The following is a 20,640-nucleotide window of genomic DNA, read 5'->3' as shown; positions in this document are numbered from 1 at the left end:
GATTGAATGTGTATGTTATAGACACAAGTGTGCTGTGCCGCACATTACTGCTATATTTATAGAGATAAACACTAAAATAATAGGATGTCGAAACTTTGCTTATCTAAACCACTGCGGCATAAAGCTTTTTTTTTTTTTTTAAACCAGGGATATCCGGCGACCCGTAATCCGACAGGTGGTTTCCGTTTGCCCGAGAGCCTGTAATCCGCACATGCTTTTCTGACTGTCAACCGACTAATCTCCTGGAGGCCTGCAACCCGGGTACTTGTGGACGGAAACTCCACAAGGCAGGTGGCCAACACGAATCGAACCCAGGTGGCTTCCCGTATTGGGGCCGAAGCTCCCTCAAGTAATCACCACTGGACCAACTTGTGTTGGTTCTGCGGCATAAAGCTTGCGAAACATCTCTTCAAAAAGTTCAGCATAGACCTTGGTGATAGCATGAGCCAATCTCTAATGACCACAAATAACAAACAGTGAATATATGACATCAAAATAATTTTCTTTAACTCAGAAATTGTTCGGAAAAAATCAAATAGAATAATTTAAGCTAAAGAAGTAGCATTTCTAAGAGTTTAGACCAAAAAGTAACATTTACACCCTGAAAAAAATAGTTAAGAGTTTTTCCAAAGTTTCTTTCTTTCAGACTATTATAATGTGCTATCAAACATCTCCAATATATAAAAGTCTCTATTCTAAAGCTCTGACGATGTTCATGTCACCAAAAATAATTAAACAGATCACTGAGTGTCGCCATGTAAAGAAAGACAGTGCTATGATTATTACCATAAACCTAAGGAAGCCAAGCGTTAACCCTTTTGTTTGTATGTGTGGCATTTGGTTCAGTTTGATCGCATTTGAGTCTTGAAGACATGAAAAGGATTTCATCACATTGGTGCTAACTTCTGCAAGATTATCTGACCCTGAGGAGAAGAAGTGGAGGGCCCTTTTGCACTTATTATTCTCCATCGTAATTCTCTTTCTCTGCTTATTTATTTCTTGCTTAGAAATAGAGTTGTGCTTACTTTGAAACTTCGTGAAATGCCTTTAAATTTTGCATGTTCTGATTTGTTTCCTTTTTTTATGGTGTTTTTTATTGCTCATGCAAGTAACGAGAACTTACCACACAGTATTATCAAGCAGCTCGCTAAGGAACTGAAGAGGCTTGACGAATCTCCTTCGGATGGCATATAGGTTGTGGTAAATGATAATAAATAAGTGGGTATTCTCTTTTGATTGTATATGTTTTTGAAAATATTTTTTTGTTCAAAATTAAAAAACGAATTTTATTCCTAAGGTGGAATTCATTAACAATTAATATTATACAGTATTATTAATGATATTATGCTATCTATTCGTGATGCTCCGCGAATATTGTAATAAGAGTCAGCGCAGAGGTGGAGCAATTGTTAACGAGAACGGAAACGTTAGGTTTAGAGGTGTTAATTGGGCTGTCCAAGTCTATTTGGGCTGTCCAAATGGACACACCAGTCCAAATGGACATTATTTTTTTAATCTCAAATTATACCAGACCAAATTGTCCAGACTAAATTGGTCCATTCCAAATGGGCATTCCGTAAAGTCCAAATACAATTTCTGCTTTAACATCGAAAATATCATTTTTAACAAAAAAAAAAGAAAAAAAACATAATTTCATTGTTTTTCTAATTAATTCAAAAGCACATATACGATTTTGGCGAGAAAACTCGATTTTACGGTTTTGGCGGGAAAATTCGATTTTACTGTTTTGACGGGAAAACTCAAAAATTCGATTTTATGATTTTGGTGAGAAATCTCAATTTTACGGTTTTGGAAAAAAAACTCGATTTCACGGTTTTGGAGGGAAAACTCGATTTTACGATTTTGGCGGGAAATCTCAATTTAACGGTTTTGGCGGGAAAACTCGATTTACAGTTTTGACGGAAAAACTCGATTTTACGGTTTTGACAGAAAAACTCGATTTTACGGTTTTGACGGAAAAACTCGATTTTACGGTTTTGGCGGGAAAACTCGATTTTACGGTTTTGGCGGGAAAATTCGATTTTACGGTTTTGGTGGGAAAACTCGATTTACAGTTTTGACGGGAAAACTCTAAAACTCGATTTTAAGATTTTGGCAGGAAATCTCAATTTTATGTTTTTGACGGGAAAACTCAACTTACGGTTCTGTTAAAAAATTCCGATTTACGGTTTTCGAGGGAAAACTTGATTTTTTCCTCAAAATAAAATCTTATGATTTTTGTATTATTTGGCCGCCCATGTCTATTTAGATTAAGCTCGTTGGATTTGGATCTAATTGGTTAAACCCAATTGGACATCTTTATTTGTTGGTCTAATTTGGTTTAGTCCAAATGGGTTTGGACATGGGTAACCAATGGACATCATGTACAATTGACATCCCTAGTCAGGTTGATATGGAGAGTTCAGGAGACGCCGCGTTGATGTCAACGGCGAGTTCGCCGCAGCGCTTTGAGGTTTAGTTCGAAGACGCCGCCTTGAATCTTGATGACAAGCTCGGAGACGCTGCGTTGTTGTCAAGCTTGGAGACGCCACGTTGATGGCGAGCTCGGAGACGCCGCGTTGAGGTCGAGCTCGGAGAAGTCTCCACGTTGAGGTCTGAGTGTATGGCGGCTGTTCGGAGAAGTCGTGCTCGGAAACGTCGCTTTTAAAGGAATATGTTTGTTCGTTGATTTTGACACGTCAGATTAGGTGAGTTAACTTGCGGGAACGGGAACGACTTCGTTAGAGAATAAAGTGGATTTTTGTGAGGTGGTTGGCCTTCGTTCCAAAGATACGAGTGTGCTTATTTGGCCCAGATCGCAGTGCTATTAATTGATGTTCAATGAGCGAGTTCGGTTTTGTGACCTCGTCCTTGCGACCTTGTTACCTTGTTACGTGGCCTCGCCCTGATAAACGGACTCTCTGAGATGACTTCCTGTGGAGGTTAATAATGTGACCGAGCTTGTCTTGAGAAAGAATACGAGAGCCAGCTTTTATTATGGAGGTTAAAATGTGCTTCTGTGGATATTTTTGAGAATAATATGTGTTCCAAATGAAGCAACGATTTAACTTTTTCAAGTAGAATTTATTAACAATTAATGTTATATTTTACATTTTTACTTTTGGTCAGACTATAAATGGATAGATAGCTAATGATGATTTTACTTTGAAAATATAAAAAATTAAATATTTTTTTAGTCTCTATGCTTACAGCTGTAAGATAAGATGGAATAAATAATATATAGTCATATCAATTTCATCTCTACTGTAAAACTGGACGTGAGAATTTTCGAAGACTTGATGTTTTAGATAATATTTCTGTTTCAAATAGAATAGGAATTTAAATTTTCAAAATAAAATTTTATTAACAATTAAAATTATATAACCAATGATATTATTCAGTCTATTTTATTATTGGTTGAATTATAAGTAGATGTAATGATGATTTTTTCTCTAAAAAATAGATGTAATAATTTTATGCTTAGGAAATGTAAATAATTAAATGTTTTCTTAATTTGTGTGCATATTTCTGAAACAACAAGTAGGAAGAAATATATAGCAGAAGTCATAGACAAACTTAAATCTATAAATAAGAAACGATGAGTGATCTTTATATATTGTTTACAAAATATATTTTATTCTCTTTTTTTTATCTATCTTCAACTTTTTTCTTTTCAAGTGTAGTATCAAGACGCCGTCTCTCTCTCTTAAACCATACGACAAAAAACAAAAGAGAACAGCCTTTCTCTCCGTACCCTCCTCAAACGTATCATATCTCCCTTCTTTGTAAGTCCCAACATATTTTTTAACAACACAGAGAATTAATTACAGAAGAAAACAGAAAAAGAAAACAGACCTTCTTCTTTTCTTTGCTTTGTTCTTTTTGTTATCTTCTTACATACTCCCCCACCACAAGTCACATCCTTTGTGCTTGTGTTGTGTATAAAACTAAAGATTTGACTCCTGCCTCTCCCTGATGTTTAAAGAGAAAAAGAAGTTCATGGAAGGTTTTGAGTTTTCACCTGATGATGATTTGAGAGGAAGAACAACTTGGTACAGTAGTAGTGACATTCATCATCTTCTCCCCCCTGATGTGGGTTTCGGAATTGCCGGACTTCGCTTGACGCCGATTTCAAACCCATTACAGTCTCGCAGAAACCTGAACACAGCAAGAAGAGCTGATATTGATCTTGTCGGTTTGTGTCAGAAGAGTCTCAGTAAAATGGTTATCTCCGATGAAGAAGAAGAAAGGAGTTTTTTCACCGGATCCCATCTTCCTTTTCTTCACGGATTCGACCAGCATGTGAGGCTTGGTGGTGGTTCGTTTCCGGAAGCTTCTTCTCATCATCCTCACGCTCGTCTAATGCAGAGGAGGAGCTCTCATCATGGCGACAGTCGGTTGCTTAGATTGCTTGCTCGGGAAGACTACCCTAGCAACCACATAGGCGGCTTTACAGAGGACACGAAAAGAGATTACTTCTTGAGAGGAGGAGGTTCTCGACAACGACGTGAGGGTTCTGCCAAATGCATGAAGGAAGAAGCTTTGTGTCCAGATCTTGCGTCCATGATTGGAATCTATGGATCTGTCTACTTAATGGCAAAAGATCAGATGGGTTGTCGTTTTTTACAGAAACTGATTGAAGAAGAAGAAGAAGAAGAAGCTGGAAGCTTTCTTATTATATTCAGAGGATTGATAAATGATGTAGTCGAACTTGGAATGGATCAGTTTGGGAACTTTCTCATACAAAAGCTTATCAAAGTCTGCAACCAACAGCAGAGAACACAAATCCTCATCAAGTTGACATCCACACCTGGCTTGCTTATCGAAATCTCCCTCCACAGTTATGGGTAAGCTTTTGCTTCAAAATTTATTAATTAATTAATTAATACTTACATAGTAATACTATTTTAACAGGACAAATAAGTATCAGATCATTTAATGTTTCAGAATATTTGATTTTTTCTTTTTTTAAAAAAGTTGTTATTTCATAATAAACGTGAAGCTGCGTTGCATCTTTGTGGATTTTTCTTGGTTTTCGTGAAAGAAAAATTCCTATGATGTTTATGGAAAAGGAAAAAAAAAATTGAGATCTTTTGAGTAATTTTGTCAGCACTTGTTGGTAGAAAAAGATGAATTGCTTTTACTGATTTGAGACAAATCAGAGACCTTTGACAAAAAAACAACATTTCAAGTTCATGGACTTTGACTTGATGATTCATGTTTTTTGGAAATCTTCGGTTTTGACGGATTAAGATAAAAGCTGAAACCTTTTTTTTTATTAATGAGCAGGACAAGAGTGGTGCAGAAGCTGATTGAGACAGTAAGAACAAAGACAGAAATCAATCTGGTTAAATTAGCTCTTAAACCTGGTTTGCTCTCTCTGGTTAGAGATGTAAATGGAAATCATGTTATTCAAAGTTGCTTAAAATTCCTTGCCCCTGAAGATAACAAGGTTTCTTTTTAAAATAATCTCAATCGCCCTCTTGAAATTTGATGAGTGAGAGCATTAAATAATAAATATTGTTTTTGGGTGCAGTTCGTTTTGGAGGGTGCTACGAGGTTCTGTGCCACAATTGCAACTCATAAATATGGATGTTGTGTGCTGCAACTCTGCGTTAAACACTCAGATGGTGCGGAACGTGAGAACCTCGTTGCTGAAATAGCCAGAAACGCTCTCCACCTTGCTCAAGACCCTTTCGGGTAACGTTTTTATACTAATTATGAAAAAGATACTCATACTAGTGTGTGTGAGTAATGGTCGGTCACATCTTCAACTTTATACCTTTCTTTTTGATCGCAGGAACTATGTGCTGCAATACATAATAGAGCAGAACTTGGGAGGAGTAAGTGTAATGTTTGAGTTAAAAGGGAACTACGTGAGATTGGCTACACAGAAGTTTGGTAGTCATGTAGTGGAGAAATGTATTAGACACTATCCAGAGAGTAGATCCCAGATTGTCCACGAGCTCATCTCTGATCCACACTTCGAGCGTCTTCTTCAGGACCCTTTTGCTAATTACGTTATCCAGTCAGCTCTATCTAAAACTAAGGTTTTTACTCTCAGTCTTGTCCTGTGATCATCATATTTTTATAACATACACTCAGTTACATAGCATAAACTGCTTTTTGGACTGGCGTAGGGCAATGTTCGGGCGAGCTTGGTGGATAAGGTACGAAGATTTGGAAACCTTAGCTCGAATCCATATTGCAAGAGAATATTCTCCAAGAGCCGCCACTTTAGGAAGTGATAACCCCTCAATCCCTCATGCAAGAAAAGTGTTGTTCTTTTGGTGAAGATGTAGGACTGACTCTATGATCCATACAAGACGGTCCCTTTTGTTGTCCTTCTCTTTTTGGATGTTGTTCATCTTCTACTACAGTACTAAAACTGATCTAACGAGTCATGTTTTTATGTGGTTTAACCTTTTCCTCTCCTGACTCCAATTGTGTTTTTGAAATACTAGAATGAGATGGAGATTTAGACGGTTTGTATGATTAGGTTTGGTTTGGTATCTTCGGTTTTCAATTTAACCGGGTTATCGCAACAATGAAATCAAAAGACAAATTATCCATAATTTGGGTTTGTTCGGTTTGATGTAGTTTTGGTATCTTTTTAGTTTAACATGTAGTTAACTAAAATATATAAACAGTTTGAGAGATTTTACAGAGTTCATGCTTCAAACTTTTTGACCAAAAAAAAAACATTACAAAACTACCATCCAAAACTTGTTAATCAAAGTACACAACTCGTCTCTCCTTAGTCCTCACCAGCCTCTGAAACTTGTCTCCCTGCGTTTCCTTTTATGCCAAAACCGAGCTCTAGAACGCAGGGCAACATACTTCTTTTTTAGGCAAAACACGTGACGTATGCCGTATGCGTGCCACTTGAATTGTGTAAACTGGGCAGGCTCTTCCGTGGCCTTTTTGATTAAGCATATCCTTTTGAATCCTCAAGATAAAACTAATAGTCTCTTTTGTCTTTCATTTTATTTTATGGTAATCAAATTTAAACCCAATTATATTTTAGTTGGTTTGCCACCGTTTGGTTTTGATTCAGATTCAGGTTATACTCAAATGTATGCTTTAATTTTCAAAGAAATTTTGTTTTTCCATCAGTTTTTATCATAAATTTTAAAATTTTGAATGCAGAAATATTGAAAGATAGCAACAAAAAAGCTCTTGTATAAATCACAAAATCAATTCTATTAAAACATGAACATAAGATATTGATAAATTTATCTCCAACTATGTATTTCATTTATTTAAATGATTACCATATCAAATTCAATTAAAATTAAAAACAAATATGACTACAAAAATATAAAAAATTAAAATTTTCTGAATTTTTTTTTTTAAAAATATACCCGTAATTTAAAGGACAGATTAAAATCTAGTATTCATTAAACTTGAATATATTAAATTATCATTAATGAACAATGATTTTTGTAAAATTTATTTGGAATTATTTATTTATAAAAATATAATTATTTTAAAATAAAAAATATTTCTTTATTAAAAATAAAATAAATATTTAAAAAGTACAAACTTTTCACTACTTCGGGTTCGGGTCAAGGCTGCCACTGTCCTGAGACTGATCAAAGATATTAGCATGCATATCAAACCAAATTTGAGATGTAATAAAAATGAACACAAAATTCTCTGTCAACGTATAGCAACTAGATACGGAGGGAAACAAGAGATGAAGGTAGTGATGTTGTTCATTTTCTACTTAAAGTTCATCTGAGTGACCCCCTTGAGATATTGCTTTGGCACCAAACGGTCAACGGTTATGATATTTGCAAAAGTATTTAATATTGGATTGTGAGCAATAGTAAATATTCAACAGGGAGAAGTACGTGAAAACGATGGAACGTATAATTAGAGTAGTTCATGCAAGTGACCACTTTGTAATATTATTTTGACGCGTACTTAAATCTGTTTCTTTCATTGGTTGACTTCAAACTAATTATAGACAACTCCACGAAAGAAGAAATGTAACTGTTAGTGATAAAGAAAAACAGAAAATAGACTGAATGATATGATATCATGTCTAGTTAATCTATTTCTACATTTTTTTTTTCTGTAAAATAGAAAGAATTCTATAATCAAATTGGATTTTATTCTAACCAAATGCAACTCCAAAATTAATTTTACTATACTCGAGCTAAAAGATTATCGATTCTAATTGGGTTGGGCCTTTTACACTAATGAGCCTGGCCTGCTGCATCCCCAATGTGGTATTGTGCTTCGTTTCACCACCACAACCAATTCATTCACCCGGCGGGCGATCGGAAAGTGCACGGAACAATGAGCAGTACGGCGGGGAAGCTGGTGACGTCGAGATCGGAGCTTAACATCGAAGATTATCTTCCTTCCGGCTCGTCCATCCATGAACCTCGCGGCAAGCTCCGCCTGTAAATTCATTCTCTCTCCCTCCGCATGTCAGAAAATCTATTGGAATTTAAAATGTGATTTGAATCCGTAGCAATGCCTCTTTTGTCTTTTGATTTTTGAAGGATTGATTTGATCGACATCTCACCGACTCTCACTGAAGCTGCTGGTGCCATCGTTGATGTTAGATTTGTTTTTTTTTTTGTTTTTTTTTTATAATGAGCAAAAGGATTGAGAGCTTATATATATGTTTTGTTTGCAGGACTCATTCACAAGATGTTTCAAGTCGAATCCACCAGAGCCTTGGAACTGGAACATTTACCTGTTTCCTCTATGGTGCTTTGGGGTGGTTGTTAGATACTGCATTCTCTTTCCCTTGAGGTACTTGTATATTGTAATACACTTCGATTCTCTAGGAACCGTGTGCTTTCCTTCTGTATGGAGTGTTGGGTTCTTTCTTGTTTTAAAAAAAAGTTTTTAAGATTATGCAGAGCCATGTGTTTGGACTGAGCGGTTCATTTAAAAAAAAACGTGCAGGTGCCTCACTTTAGCTTTTGGGTGGTTTATTTTCCTTTCAACATTCATCCCCGTACATTCGCTGCTCAAAGGTCAAGACAGGTTGAGGAAAAATATAGAGGTGGAGTTGCCTTTTTATGTTTCTCGCTTTTATTTTTGTTATTATATTATTACATCTAGAATTCAGGAAGATGATGTTTTTTTAAGTCGGGATAAATTTCTTGTATTATGCTCATATATTCCTCCCTTTTGGAGCTCTTGATGTTCAACTCGGTACTGTCTTTTAATGTATATTACCAGAGGGTCTTGGTGGAAATGATTTGCAGCTTTTTTGTCGGTTCATGGACAGGAGTTGTCAAATATCATGGCCCACGCCCTAGCATTCGTCCTAAACAGGTCATTCTTCCTTCCTTCCTTTTACTCTTCAACTTTGTCTCTATCTCCTTGTATACATATGCTTCATATGTGAGTGTGGTTAAACAGGTCTATGTTGCCAACCATACCTCAATGATTGATTTCATCGTCTTGGAGCAGATGACCGCATTTGCTGTTATAATGCAGAAGCATCCTGGTTGGGTTGGTACGTCTCAGGGGTTTTTGAAGTGTGCTTTATGATGATTGCTCTGTTTTTACTAGGCTTGTGACTAGTGATTCCTTTCGTGCTTTTTTTTGTTTGTTAAAGCCAATATTGACTTTTGTTGCTTTTGAAAATGAAGGGCTTCTGCAGAGCACAATATTAGAGAGTGTAGGATGTATCTGGTTCAATCGTTCCGAGGCAAAGGATCGTGAAATTGTAGCGAGAAAGTATGCATGATTCTTATCTCTTTTATATTCTGATTATTATGGAGTCGACTTATATTGATCACATTAATTCAGGTTAAGGGACCATGTCCAAGGAGCTGACAATAATCCTCTTCTCATATTTCCCGAAGGGACGTGTGTAAATAATAATTATACCGTGATGTTTAAGAAGGTATTTTGAAGAACCTAAGCTGTTTATGTATTTTGCCCTCTATACTATAGTTTATGATTCGCTTCATGGCAATATTCAGGGTGCTTTTGAATTGGGCTGCACTGTATGTCCAATCGCAATCAAATACAACAAGATTTTTGTTGACGCCTTCTGGAACAGCAGAAAGTAAGGACAATTTTTGGATTTCTAGTGTATTTTTGAGAAGCATCTCTAACAGATAGATTATACGAGTATTGTTTCACTTTTATAATGCATAGTTGCGATTGAAAGAAGTGTTGTTCTGGTGCAAAAACAGCAGAATATTTTAGGGCCATCTCTTTGTCTTGTTAACAAAAAGGTGTTGCATTGTCTGTCTTTGCAGACAATCATTCACGATGCACTTGCTGCAACTCATGACTTCATGGGCAGTTGTGTGTGAAGTGTGGTACTTGGAACCCCAAACTATAAGGCCTGGTGAAACAGCAATTGAGTTTGCAGAGAGGTAGGACATTCTTCTCTTATGCCTTCTATAATAGATAAGTTTCGTACTAGAAATACAAAACCTAGCATAACATTTGTGAGATTAAACTTTTATCTACTTGTCACAGGGTGAGAGACATGATATCTCTTCGGGCAGGCCTCAAAAAGGTCCCTTGGGATGGATACTTGAAGTATTCAAGACCAAGCTCCAAGCATAGTGAACGCAAGTATGTTCTACGTGTTTTCTCTTTCTAGAAAATCTACTGCTTTGATTTTATCCTGTGGAATCTCTTAAGAATTTACAGTACCATGGTTGTCTATTAGCTGATTAGTTCAGAGTCATACCTTACCTGAGTTCATTTGTGGTGGCTTTACGTCACTTTAAGGGCTCAATTGTTCTGATCTATGAATCCTTCCTAGTACTTGGAGTTTGCATTCGTACTTGTTTTGTATTGATGCTTATTTGTTTTTTTGGATTCACAGGCAACAGAGTTTTGCGGAGTCCCTCCTTGCTAGATTGGAAGAGAAGTGAATGTAACGATAAAGCACCTTTCCGTTTAGATAAAACAAACTTCGTGGCTTATTTTTGCTTTAGTTTCTCTACGTTTTGTGAATCTTTCAATATGAATTTTTTTGTAAGACTACAACCGGTCTTATTCACGAGCTCTTCCGAGTTTGGAAAGGCTAAGAATTTAATACATTCATTAAAGAAAGATTCAATCTTTGAAGCTTTAACCTATCAATTAGTTTCATGTGGTCTATCTCATCGAGTCAAGCGGGAGATCAAATTCACAAAATCTAGCTCATCTTCATCATGTATTTCCACCTCTCTACTTGCTCTCTCTCTCTGAGGTAACATTCTCCATGACGCAATGATCTAAAGACGAACACTTTTCTTGATTCAACTGTACCTCTCACTCACGTTCAAAGGACGTGGATTCCTTTTTGACTCTTTTTACACAGTTCCTCTGCATAACAGTTGCTACTTAATGGAGAGTGTTCGTAATCTCTCTATTGGACTGGCTTCAGGCGACAACTCAAAAGACCTTTTGTTAGCAACCGGAATATCATTCTCATGAACTCTCTACTAAGCTCTGAACCTATACTAACTTTCTTATAGAGGAAAGAATCAATTTTCTCTAGAAAGCCCGCTGAATCTGGCCTCAGAAGATGAAGCTTTGCATGAATTCTCCAGCTTTTATTTTGGAAAGATCGGTTTCATGGCAATCTTTAGTATTATCCTGCAACAACAAGTATCATAACCATTAGACAAAAGTTAACCCTAGCGAGTGCCTGTGACAGTATAAGCTCAAAATATTAAAGTAGCTTCTAGAAGCAATTTGCGCCTCTTTTTCAGTGAGAGATGATGTTCAAGAGCATAATCACCCCTTGCGGTTTCTTCCATTTGTTGAAACTCTCTTCGGCAGTATCACTAGAATGTTGTTCTGTGGCCTTGGATTTCCAGAATCAGTTAGATCTTGAGAGTTTTCAGCATCACAGTTTGACACTAACCCTGGAAACTATTACATAATCAGTTCTCTACAACTTAACAGCAACAAAAGATTTCTTAATCCAAACTTACCAGCTCATTAAAGCAATCATCTTCCCTTTTCAAAACATTAATACGTCCATTTATTTAGTTTGAGGTTTCTTTTACCTATTTTTTATTCTATTTATATATAGTAGTTACTATTCTATATATTTCTATTAGGTTGTATATCAGTATTAGATATATATATATTTACTTATTAATCTTTCAAAATCAAATACACGTATTATCATAATTTCCATGTTAGATTTATTTTTTTTGTTCTTTTTGTCTTCTAATAGTCATTAATAAAGAAAAAAAATTATTCCATTAAAAATTTATACAAAATTGATTGGAATCTGATCCAACAACAGGTAATTTTCAGGAAATACAAAACGATGCAAGACTCTCTATAGATCTATATCTCTATTTGAATTATCTATCCATAAACAAGTAAGAAAGAACAAATTTTATTTAATCTTTCTAGTCGAATTTGAATTTCACGAAAGCAAAAATTCACTTTTTATTTTGTTGATGATACCGAGGGTGTAGACGATTGGTGATTCCCAATAACTATCTGAGGGTTGAATCATAAAGATCGTGAAAGATTTTCAGGATGGAACCGTAAATTCCAAAGAAATCTTCTCTCTGCAGGAAGAGTTTTATGGAACTGGTGAATTGGAAGTACCAACTGAAGAAGAACACAACTCCAATGCTGTTCCAGCTGTCACAGTCTAGAACCCAAGAGGCAAGGGAGATCAAGCCAACCGAGATCCACCAGGTGCACATGCACCCAACTAACAAGATGACGTTTGGTTAATTTTTAATTTTTAAATTTTTAAAGTTTACCATTTTGCATCAGGTAAAACATCTATCTTTGTAAAATATTTTTTTTAAAAATATCTATTCTAGAAAAAATATTTTACAAAATTAGTACATCTTACTAAATTTTTGTTGTATATCATTCTTGAATATATGTTTTTATTACATATGAATACAAAATATGTAGCTGTCTTATTTTAGTATGAATTACTTAACAATTTTTTAGCATCAAAAGATCATTTCTTTTTTCTTTTTTTTTTGTCAAGACATCAAAAGATTATTTCATTACTTAAATTTAGAGTGATATGAGTAATAAGATTGTAACAGAACAATCAGTAAAAACAAATCTCAATACAAGGTATAGAAGTCTTTGCTAAAATTCAATCATGCTTTGCATCTAATCTATTGATTTGAAGTGTCTTGATCCACATGAAATCCAGCTTTGCAGTATATCAGTTAGAAACTTTAACGTTTCACGGAAAGATTTCTATTGATATTATTGTGCCTCAAAAAAGGCCCTTGGGATGGATACTTGAAGTTTTCAAGACCACCAAGCATAGTGAACGCAATTATGTTCAACGTGTTTTTCTTTATAGAAAATCTACTGCTTTGATTGTCCTGTTGAATCTCTTAAGAATTTACAGTACCATGGTTGTCTATTAGCTGATTAGTTCAGAGTCATACCATGCCTGAGTTTATTTGTGGTGGCTTTACGTCGTCAACTTTAAGGGCTCAATTTGTCTGCTCTATGAATCATTCCTAGTACTTGCTGGTGGCATTGGTACTTGTTTTGTATTGATGCTTATTTGTGTTTCTTTGGATTTCACAGGCAACAGAGTTTCGCGGAGTCCCTCCTTGCTAGATTGGAAGAGAAGTGAATGTAACGATAAAGCACCTTCCATTAGATAAAACAAACTCGTGGCTCATTTTGCTTTAATTCCATACCGGTTTATAAAACAGACTATGGTACACAATAGTAGTGTACCTCGAGAAGAACATCCTTGGACTCGTCCAGGACAATGTCATCAAACTTATCTCCAACAACGATTTTCACATCTTCATCATTCTATAGGAGTCAACCAAAAAATTAAATGCAGCGTTTAAGTTTTAACATAATCTCCTCGCCTTCTTGAAATTTGGTGAGTGAGAGCATTAAATAATAAATATTGTTTTTGGGTGCAGTTCGTCTTGGAGGGTGCTACGAGATTCTGTGCCACAATTGCAACTCATAAATATGGATGTTGTGTGCTGCAACTCTGCGTTAGATGCTCAGATGGTGCGGAACGTGAGAACCTCATTGCTGAAATAGCCAGAAACTCTCTCCACCTTGCTCAAGACCCTTTTGGGTAACGTTTTTATAATTATTATGAAAAGATACTCAATAGCTAGCCTAGAAAATGTGTGAGTAATGGTCACGTTATCCAGTCCGCTCTATCTAAAACTAAGGTTACTACTCTCAGTCCCAGTTGTGATCATCATATTTTATAAATACACTCGGAAACAGAGTGTAACATAACTTGCTATTCTTTTTTGGACTGCGTAGGGCTATGTTCGGGCGAGCTTGGTTAATAAAATACGAACATTTGGAAACCTTAAGATGAATCCATATTGCAAGAGGATGTTCTCCAAGAGCCGACACTTGAGGAAGTGATAACCCCTCATGCAAGAAAAGTATTGTTGTTTTGTTGAAGACGTAGGACTTGACTCTCTATATATCATCCATACAAGACAGAAAGTCCTGTTGTTGTCACTGTCTTTTTTGGATGTTGTTTATCTTCTTGTATTGAAACTTGATCTAACGAGTCATGTTTTTTTGCATCTTGTTTGTATACTTGACCGCAACCCACGAGCTCCTCTGAGTTTGGAAACGCTAAGAAGTGCAACATTCCCTGCCCTCTAATCTATTTATTTTAAGTGTCTTGATCCACAAGAAATTGAGCTTTTACAATGAACAGTTTGAATCTTTTAAGATCATACGGAAATATTTTTATTGAATCTTATTGTGCTACTTAACTTATTTCCTTGTGTTACAGTTTAAAAGTTGGTCTTCAAAACCACAAATCAAAAGAGTACAAGTGTCTTTCTCAACACTAAAATAACTCAAAAATCTCCATCATTGATTAAACAATTCTGATCAGACAAACATAACTTATGGAGAGTGTTTTCTATAACTCATATATCCTCTTCTTAAGCTTCGGATCACAACTCGTCCTTGGAGTCACTTTCGGTAGTCTTTGTGGTGCTATCAGGTTTGCCTTTGGTCTCAGTAGTTTCTACTTTTGGTGTGGACTCAGCAGGTTTAGTAGATTCAGTTGATGCAGCAGGTTTCTCCAGTTTGAACGGAATGGTTGCGTGTTTCCTCAAAAACTTGTAGAATGCAACCACAGTGCGGTCTGTATCTACAGTTATCTGCTCCACACACAGCAAAAAAGAAGACAAATTATGTCTTAGAGGAGGGAGTTTACGAAGACAAAAACCTAATGCAGGCAGAGAAGAGCAGATCTTACCGGTTCTGCGGTCTTGTTTCCTGCAGGGAAGAAGAGAATTGTAGGGAATCCTTCGGCCTGCAAACAATTTTAAGTTGAAAAAAAAATTAAAACTCACGAGTCTGTAGAACAAAGAAGGGCTTTTAATGCATTTCATTAAAGAAAGTATTCTCTACCTTCGCCTTGGGATGTTCATTGGTTGTTCCATCCATCTTGGCTATGACAAGAGAGTCAATGTCTCGTAAATGTTTAGCAAGCTTGTTATACATTGGCTCTAGGGCTTGGCAATGGCCACACCATGGTGCGTAGACCTAAGTTTTGCATTAAATTAAACATAAATATGAGAAAACATGAATTCCATTTCGGTTTATAAAACAGACTATGGTACACAATAGTAATGTACCTCCAGAAGAACATCCTTGGACTCGTCCAGGACAATGTCATCAAAGTTATCTCCAACCACGATTTTCACATCTTCATCATTCTATAGGAGGCATTAAATCCAGCGTTTACATGAATAGAGAATCAAAGATGGGGAATGAATGGGTAAGACAGAGACAGGCATTTTGTTACCTTTTCAGGAATAGGGTCAGACTTATAGAAAGGCTTTAGCTTGTCGCTCAAGAACTCTTCCCCGAATGCCTTGATTTTATCAGACTTGATTTCACCATCGAAGAAGTGTTTTTTAGGATCTTCATTTCCTGTGTAGGCAATAAGCTACACACAGAGAGAGACGAGTATTTAGCCAAAGAAAGATGTGACACTCTATTGAGCTTAGATATATAAACAAAAGAAAGGACTTACTTTAGGACCATTCCCAGACACACCAAAATATTCAGCAACTGGCTTCCCATAATCTTCATTATCCAGATCCACAGATACAAAGATGAGCTGTTCCAACAAACAAACAAACAACAAAGGCTTCTTAGAAGTAACCCTACCAAGATATATACATAGCCAGTTTCATGTGCTTTTGTCTTGATGCAAAACAAAGCATATCAAATATACATCAGAATTAAACCTGGCAGCAGGCCTATGTTCGTACCTTTCCTTTAAATGATTTTGCTGCTTCTTCAAACTCTGGAAGAACCTTCTCTGATTCATTTTGTGTTACAAACAACAACACCTGCAAAAGAGAACATATACATTCATGTAAGTAGTAAGCCTAAGACATCTTCTGGAATTGAAGAATCTCACTAAAAAAACAAACACCTGCTTCTTGATTGCACTCTCGAAAATCTCGGGTGCACTCTCTCTGGTGAAAACAGAGACCAAAGGAAGCTTGTTGGCAGACACAAAACTAGCTATATCAGACTTAACAAACTCCCCATCTGCAGATTCACAATAACCCAAACACACAATAAGCAGAGCCAAAATAAACAAATACCACTAGACCAAAAGGTTATTAAAAAAAAAAAAGATTTAAAGAACCAACCAAAATGGCTAATCTTCTCTGCTTCCCTCTTAACTAGAACAAGAGCAGGCCGTTTAGACTCAGGATCGATGTGGAACATCTTGGCAACATCAGGGTTCACTGTCTGATAGAAGTTCACATCGTCTTCAGCTTTGGAAGCAGCAGCAAGCTGATCGTGCTCAACACCCACCAAAGAGTTCAAGTAACCCAACACCACTTTGTTCCCAGAAGTCAACACTTTCTCAGCATCATCTAATGTGGTTAGATTATACACACCAGGACCTATCTTCTTCTTCACCCACGTCACTATCGTTTCTCTGTCATCACAAAAGGTTTGAACTTTCAATACAGTTGACACTAAAAGGTTTGAACTTTCAATACAATTCACAAATAAAGATTTGAACTTTCAATACAATTCACACTAAAGGTTTCAACTTTCAATAGAGATCACAATAAAGGTTTGAACTTTGAATACAATTCACAATAAAGGTTTGAACTTTAGTTACAAAAAAATGGAGAGTTGACTTACTTGGTCCTGCCTCCATTGTAAGGCTTGTGCTCTCCATCCACGAAGAACAGTATGGTGGGGAAGCCCTGAACACTATACTGATGAGCGAGCTCGTTCTCCTCCGTGGCATCGATCTTAGCCAAAACGACGCCGTCTCCTTTAAGCTCAGTCGCGGCCGCAGCGTACTCGGGAGCAAGAGACTGGCAGTGACCGCACCAGGGAGCGTAGAACTCGACCATGACGTACTGGTTCTTCTCGATCACGTCCGTGAAGTTGCGCTCTTTGATGACCACCACGTCTTTCTCGTCGACTTCCGCCGCCGCCGCCGGGAACGGATCTGAGTCCGGATTGCCTAGATCGGAGAGATCTTCTCCTCCTTCGTCTTCGTCTTCGTCGCCGTACATCTCCGGATCTTCTTCTTCTCCTTCGTTGAACTCGTCGAGCTCGGAGTCGGTGGAGGGAAGTGGATTGGTGGGGTGGTCGGATTCTTCTTTGGGGTCTTCGAGGAAGCTGAGATCTTCATCGTCGACGTTGTCGGAGGTGGCGAGAGAAGGAGAAACGGCGGAGAAAACGAGGAGAGCGGTGAGGAGAGAGAGGAGGAGGAAAACGCGGAAAGCCATTTCTAGTGCGACTGTCTGAAATTGCTGTGTGATCGAGATCAGACAGGGATCGATGTTGTTGAGATCTGACGATTACTACAATACTTAGTTGACTTGTACGACGTCGTTTGCTGGATTTGACTTGTACGTCGTCGGTTTGAGATACGAGCTAATTAAATGAGTTCACCAAAATATAGGAACTGAATCCAAACTATTATTGTCTCTGACACCAATTAAATTTTATTTCAGTTTTAAGTATACGACATTGAATATGGTTTTTTCGGCAATTCTTTTAAAGCTCAAAATAGTTAAAATCTATAAGAGGGATGTATTCAACCGAGAGTTTCAGGTGATTTGTATTAAAATGACAAATCCACTGTTATTCAAACATGCATTTTAAAAACTCATTTAAAATACACTGTTATTGAACTTGACATTTCGTAAAGTACTCTGAAATTCACTGTTACTGAAAATATTTTAAGTTGTGGGATTTTAAAGTTTTGAGGTGATTTTGGGGTGTTTGGGTGGAGTTTCTTAGTTAAAAAAAATAAAACTCAAATCTCATTGTTTTAGGTGATATTCTAGAGTAGTTTAACAAAAATCACCTAAATCTCTGCAACTTATTAAAATCATCTAAAACTCCATTAAAAATCAAATCACATCAAATGCTAAATTGAATACATCCCCCTAAAAGATGGCAATTATTCTTTTGGTAAAATAAAAAATGGTAATTGGTAAGTTTGGAGCTCCATCTTTACCCCTATTTAATACAAACTAGATTTTAATATAAATGTATTTGATATTATTACAAATATATATATATATATATATATATATATATATATATATTTTCTATTTTTGTATTATATATTGTGTAATTCTATAATATTTTTTTATATTTTTTTGAACGTTATTACATTTTACTTTGTTATTAATTTTTATTACTTATTAATATATTTTCAAGTTACATACAATATAAAATAATCAAATAGATAACCTTTTTCAATATATGTTTTTTTAATTTATATGCTTTGCTACAATATATTTTTAAATTTTATTTATTTATATTATAGAAAATAAATAATATTTAAGATAATTTATATTTACATGTTGTGTGTTAAAAATATACTTTAACATATATTATAATTACGGGATGTATAAGTAAAAAAATATATTGTTTAAATAATATTATTATTTTACGTAGTAGCATCTATCATATTAGTTTAGTAAATTTTATTGATATAGAATATTTTGGATGTTATGATATTAAGTTTTCTTTTAATTTTTAGTTAAGATTTCAAAATATTATATTGCTTTAATTTTTACAATATATATAGTTTATTTTTTCATGGTCATTTCAAAAATTTATTCTTTATTATCTATGATTCTATCTTTTGCAAAATTCAAAATATTATCATTTTGAGTTTGATATTTATCTTCAAAATTTTATATTTTTCAAGAAAATTTTGAAAATTTATACTACTATTTTGAGTTTGGAAGATTACGTGAATTTTGAGATGAATGGGTAGTTAACAAAAGTTTGAAGTTTAGTAATTTGCTAAACTTTGCATAAACTTTGAAGTTTGGTAATAGCAAAACTTTGAAGTTTTGATAAAAAAAAAGGTTTAGAGCTCGATCTCTTGCCTCAGGGTAACATAGTATACCATTCTACATAATCACACCAATAGCAATTTGACAAATCTTTAAATAATGTTTTTTGGTTAATTCAAGCATTATACTGGATTACAATCGTGCGGGTTATATTTGCTCGTCGTTTCTTGATCACAAAGTAAGCTCCCATCAAGATAAAAGCTGCGAAAGAAACGCCTAACACTATTCCAAGGGTTTCTCCTCTTCCTTCTTCTCTGAGACTCTTGTGCTCTTCTGATGAAAATTTACTTCCTTGTGTATCTGCTTCTACATTAGAGGTCTTTGAAGGTGATGGTGAAGGTGATGGCGAAGAAGGCGAGTCTCTTGGCGGATTATTGTCAGGAAGTGATGATTTTGGGTGAAAGAAATCGTAAGCTTCCGGAGAGAAGGCAGATGGGTTTAAATAAACTGGATCGTGAGCATGTCTGCTTCCTGCAATGGACACACATAGAAGCATTAACAAGCAGGAGAAGAAGAAGAGCAAGGAATGAGTTAGGTATGTCATGTTGTTTTTCTTTATCCACATAAACCTTTTAATGTTTGGTTTTGTTTTGTGTGTTTTCGGGTCTTTATAAAGTCGGTTTTTAGTAAAGATAGTTGTTGCTTAAAGTGCAGAATTGTATGATTGTACAATAACAAAAGAAGAAAAAGTTATTTTTGAATGAGTGAAGAGAAGTCGAGGAAAACCCACTTCGGTTAATGCAGTTTTCTTGTTTGTAAATTTCATTGTTTAGTTTAATAATTTCCCTCTAACACAAGTGTTGATAGTACAACTTGCTTAAATAACTACCAGAACTAAATATTTTAATTTGTAGACTTGTAGTTTATTGGTTTCACCGTTGGAATTTACTTTGTTTATATTTGATATATGGGCTAAATCATTTTAAAACATATCGTCCATAAGGTTTGTTCCTGTAGTTTTAGTTGGGGTAAGATTAGTAGAAAAGAATGCATGAAGAGTTTGTTAGCTTGAAGGAACCGCAATGGAATATTATTAGTGATGGGCCTAACTCACACCCAAAAACTAGCTCAAGAGTGGAGGATTGCCACATCACATATATATTACCCTATAAATCTCTCAAGTTTCGATGTGAGACTTAATACACCCCCCCCCCCTCACGCTCAGGATTGGACATCTGAAGCGTGAAGTTTGTGGGACTGGACATCCACAGGTGGACCACAATCAAGAGAAATTAAAACCTGGCTCTGATACTATATTAGTGATGGGCTTAACTCACATCCAAAAGCTAGCTCAAGAGTGGAAGATTGCCACATCACATATATATTACCCTAT

General features: G+C 35.8%; 4 protein-coding genes across 4 annotated transcripts; 2 read left to right on the top strand and 2 right to left on the bottom strand.

Annotated features, from left to right (window-relative positions):
* The first annotated feature begins 3,860 nt into the window (after positions 1-3,860).
* Positions 3,861-14,527, top strand: LOC108815090 (pumilio homolog 11-like). The gene is made up of 5 exons (XM_018587751.2): positions 3,861-4,847; positions 5,290-5,452; positions 5,537-5,700; positions 5,801-6,050; positions 14,233-14,527. Exons 1-5 carry the CDS (start codon positions 3,976-3,978, stop codon positions 14,338-14,340), a joined length of 1,557 nt encoding a protein of 518 aa, XP_018443253.1. The 5' UTR covers positions 3,861-3,975; the 3' UTR covers positions 14,341-14,527.
* Positions 8,257-11,061, top strand: LOC108814993 (glycerol-3-phosphate acyltransferase 9). The gene is made up of 12 exons (XM_018587649.2): positions 8,257-8,414; positions 8,517-8,574; positions 8,654-8,772; positions 8,929-9,028; positions 9,208-9,303; positions 9,391-9,487; positions 9,624-9,711; positions 9,784-9,880; positions 9,960-10,045; positions 10,242-10,361; positions 10,468-10,566; positions 10,823-11,061. Exons 1-12 carry the CDS (start codon positions 8,308-8,310, stop codon positions 10,869-10,871), a joined length of 1,116 nt encoding a protein of 371 aa, XP_018443151.1. The 5' UTR covers positions 8,257-8,307; the 3' UTR covers positions 10,872-11,061.
* Positions 14,528-14,660: 133 nt separating the features above from the next.
* On the bottom strand, positions 14,661-17,802 carry LOC108818052 (protein disulfide isomerase-like 1-4). The gene is made up of 10 exons (XM_018590903.2): positions 17,119-17,802; positions 16,611-16,906; positions 16,388-16,506; positions 16,221-16,301; positions 15,980-16,066; positions 15,749-15,892; positions 15,579-15,659; positions 15,352-15,486; positions 15,197-15,253; positions 14,661-15,098 (listed from the first exon to the last, which is right to left on the bottom strand). Exons 1-10 carry the CDS (start codon positions 17,715-17,717, stop codon positions 14,889-14,891), a joined length of 1,809 nt encoding a protein of 602 aa, XP_018446405.2. The 5' UTR covers positions 17,718-17,802; the 3' UTR covers positions 14,661-14,888.
* Positions 17,803-19,318: 1,516 nt separating this feature from the next.
* LOC108816418 (uncharacterized) lies at positions 19,319-19,870 on the bottom strand. The gene has a single exon (XM_056990525.1). It carries the CDS (start codon positions 19,849-19,851, stop codon positions 19,423-19,425), a length of 429 nt encoding a protein of 142 aa, XP_056846505.1. The 5' UTR covers positions 19,852-19,870; the 3' UTR covers positions 19,319-19,422.
* Positions 19,871-20,640: the final 770 nt, after the last annotated feature.

The sequence above is a fragment of the Raphanus sativus genome, chromosome 7 (genome assembly GCF_000801105.2).
Source record: "Raphanus sativus cultivar WK10039 chromosome 7, ASM80110v3, whole genome shotgun sequence".
Taxonomy (NCBI): Eukaryota; Viridiplantae; Streptophyta; class Magnoliopsida; order Brassicales; family Brassicaceae; genus Raphanus; species Raphanus sativus.
The sequence above is the reverse complement of the archived record's forward strand: the minus strand, read 5'-3'. Positions and strand labels throughout refer to the sequence as shown.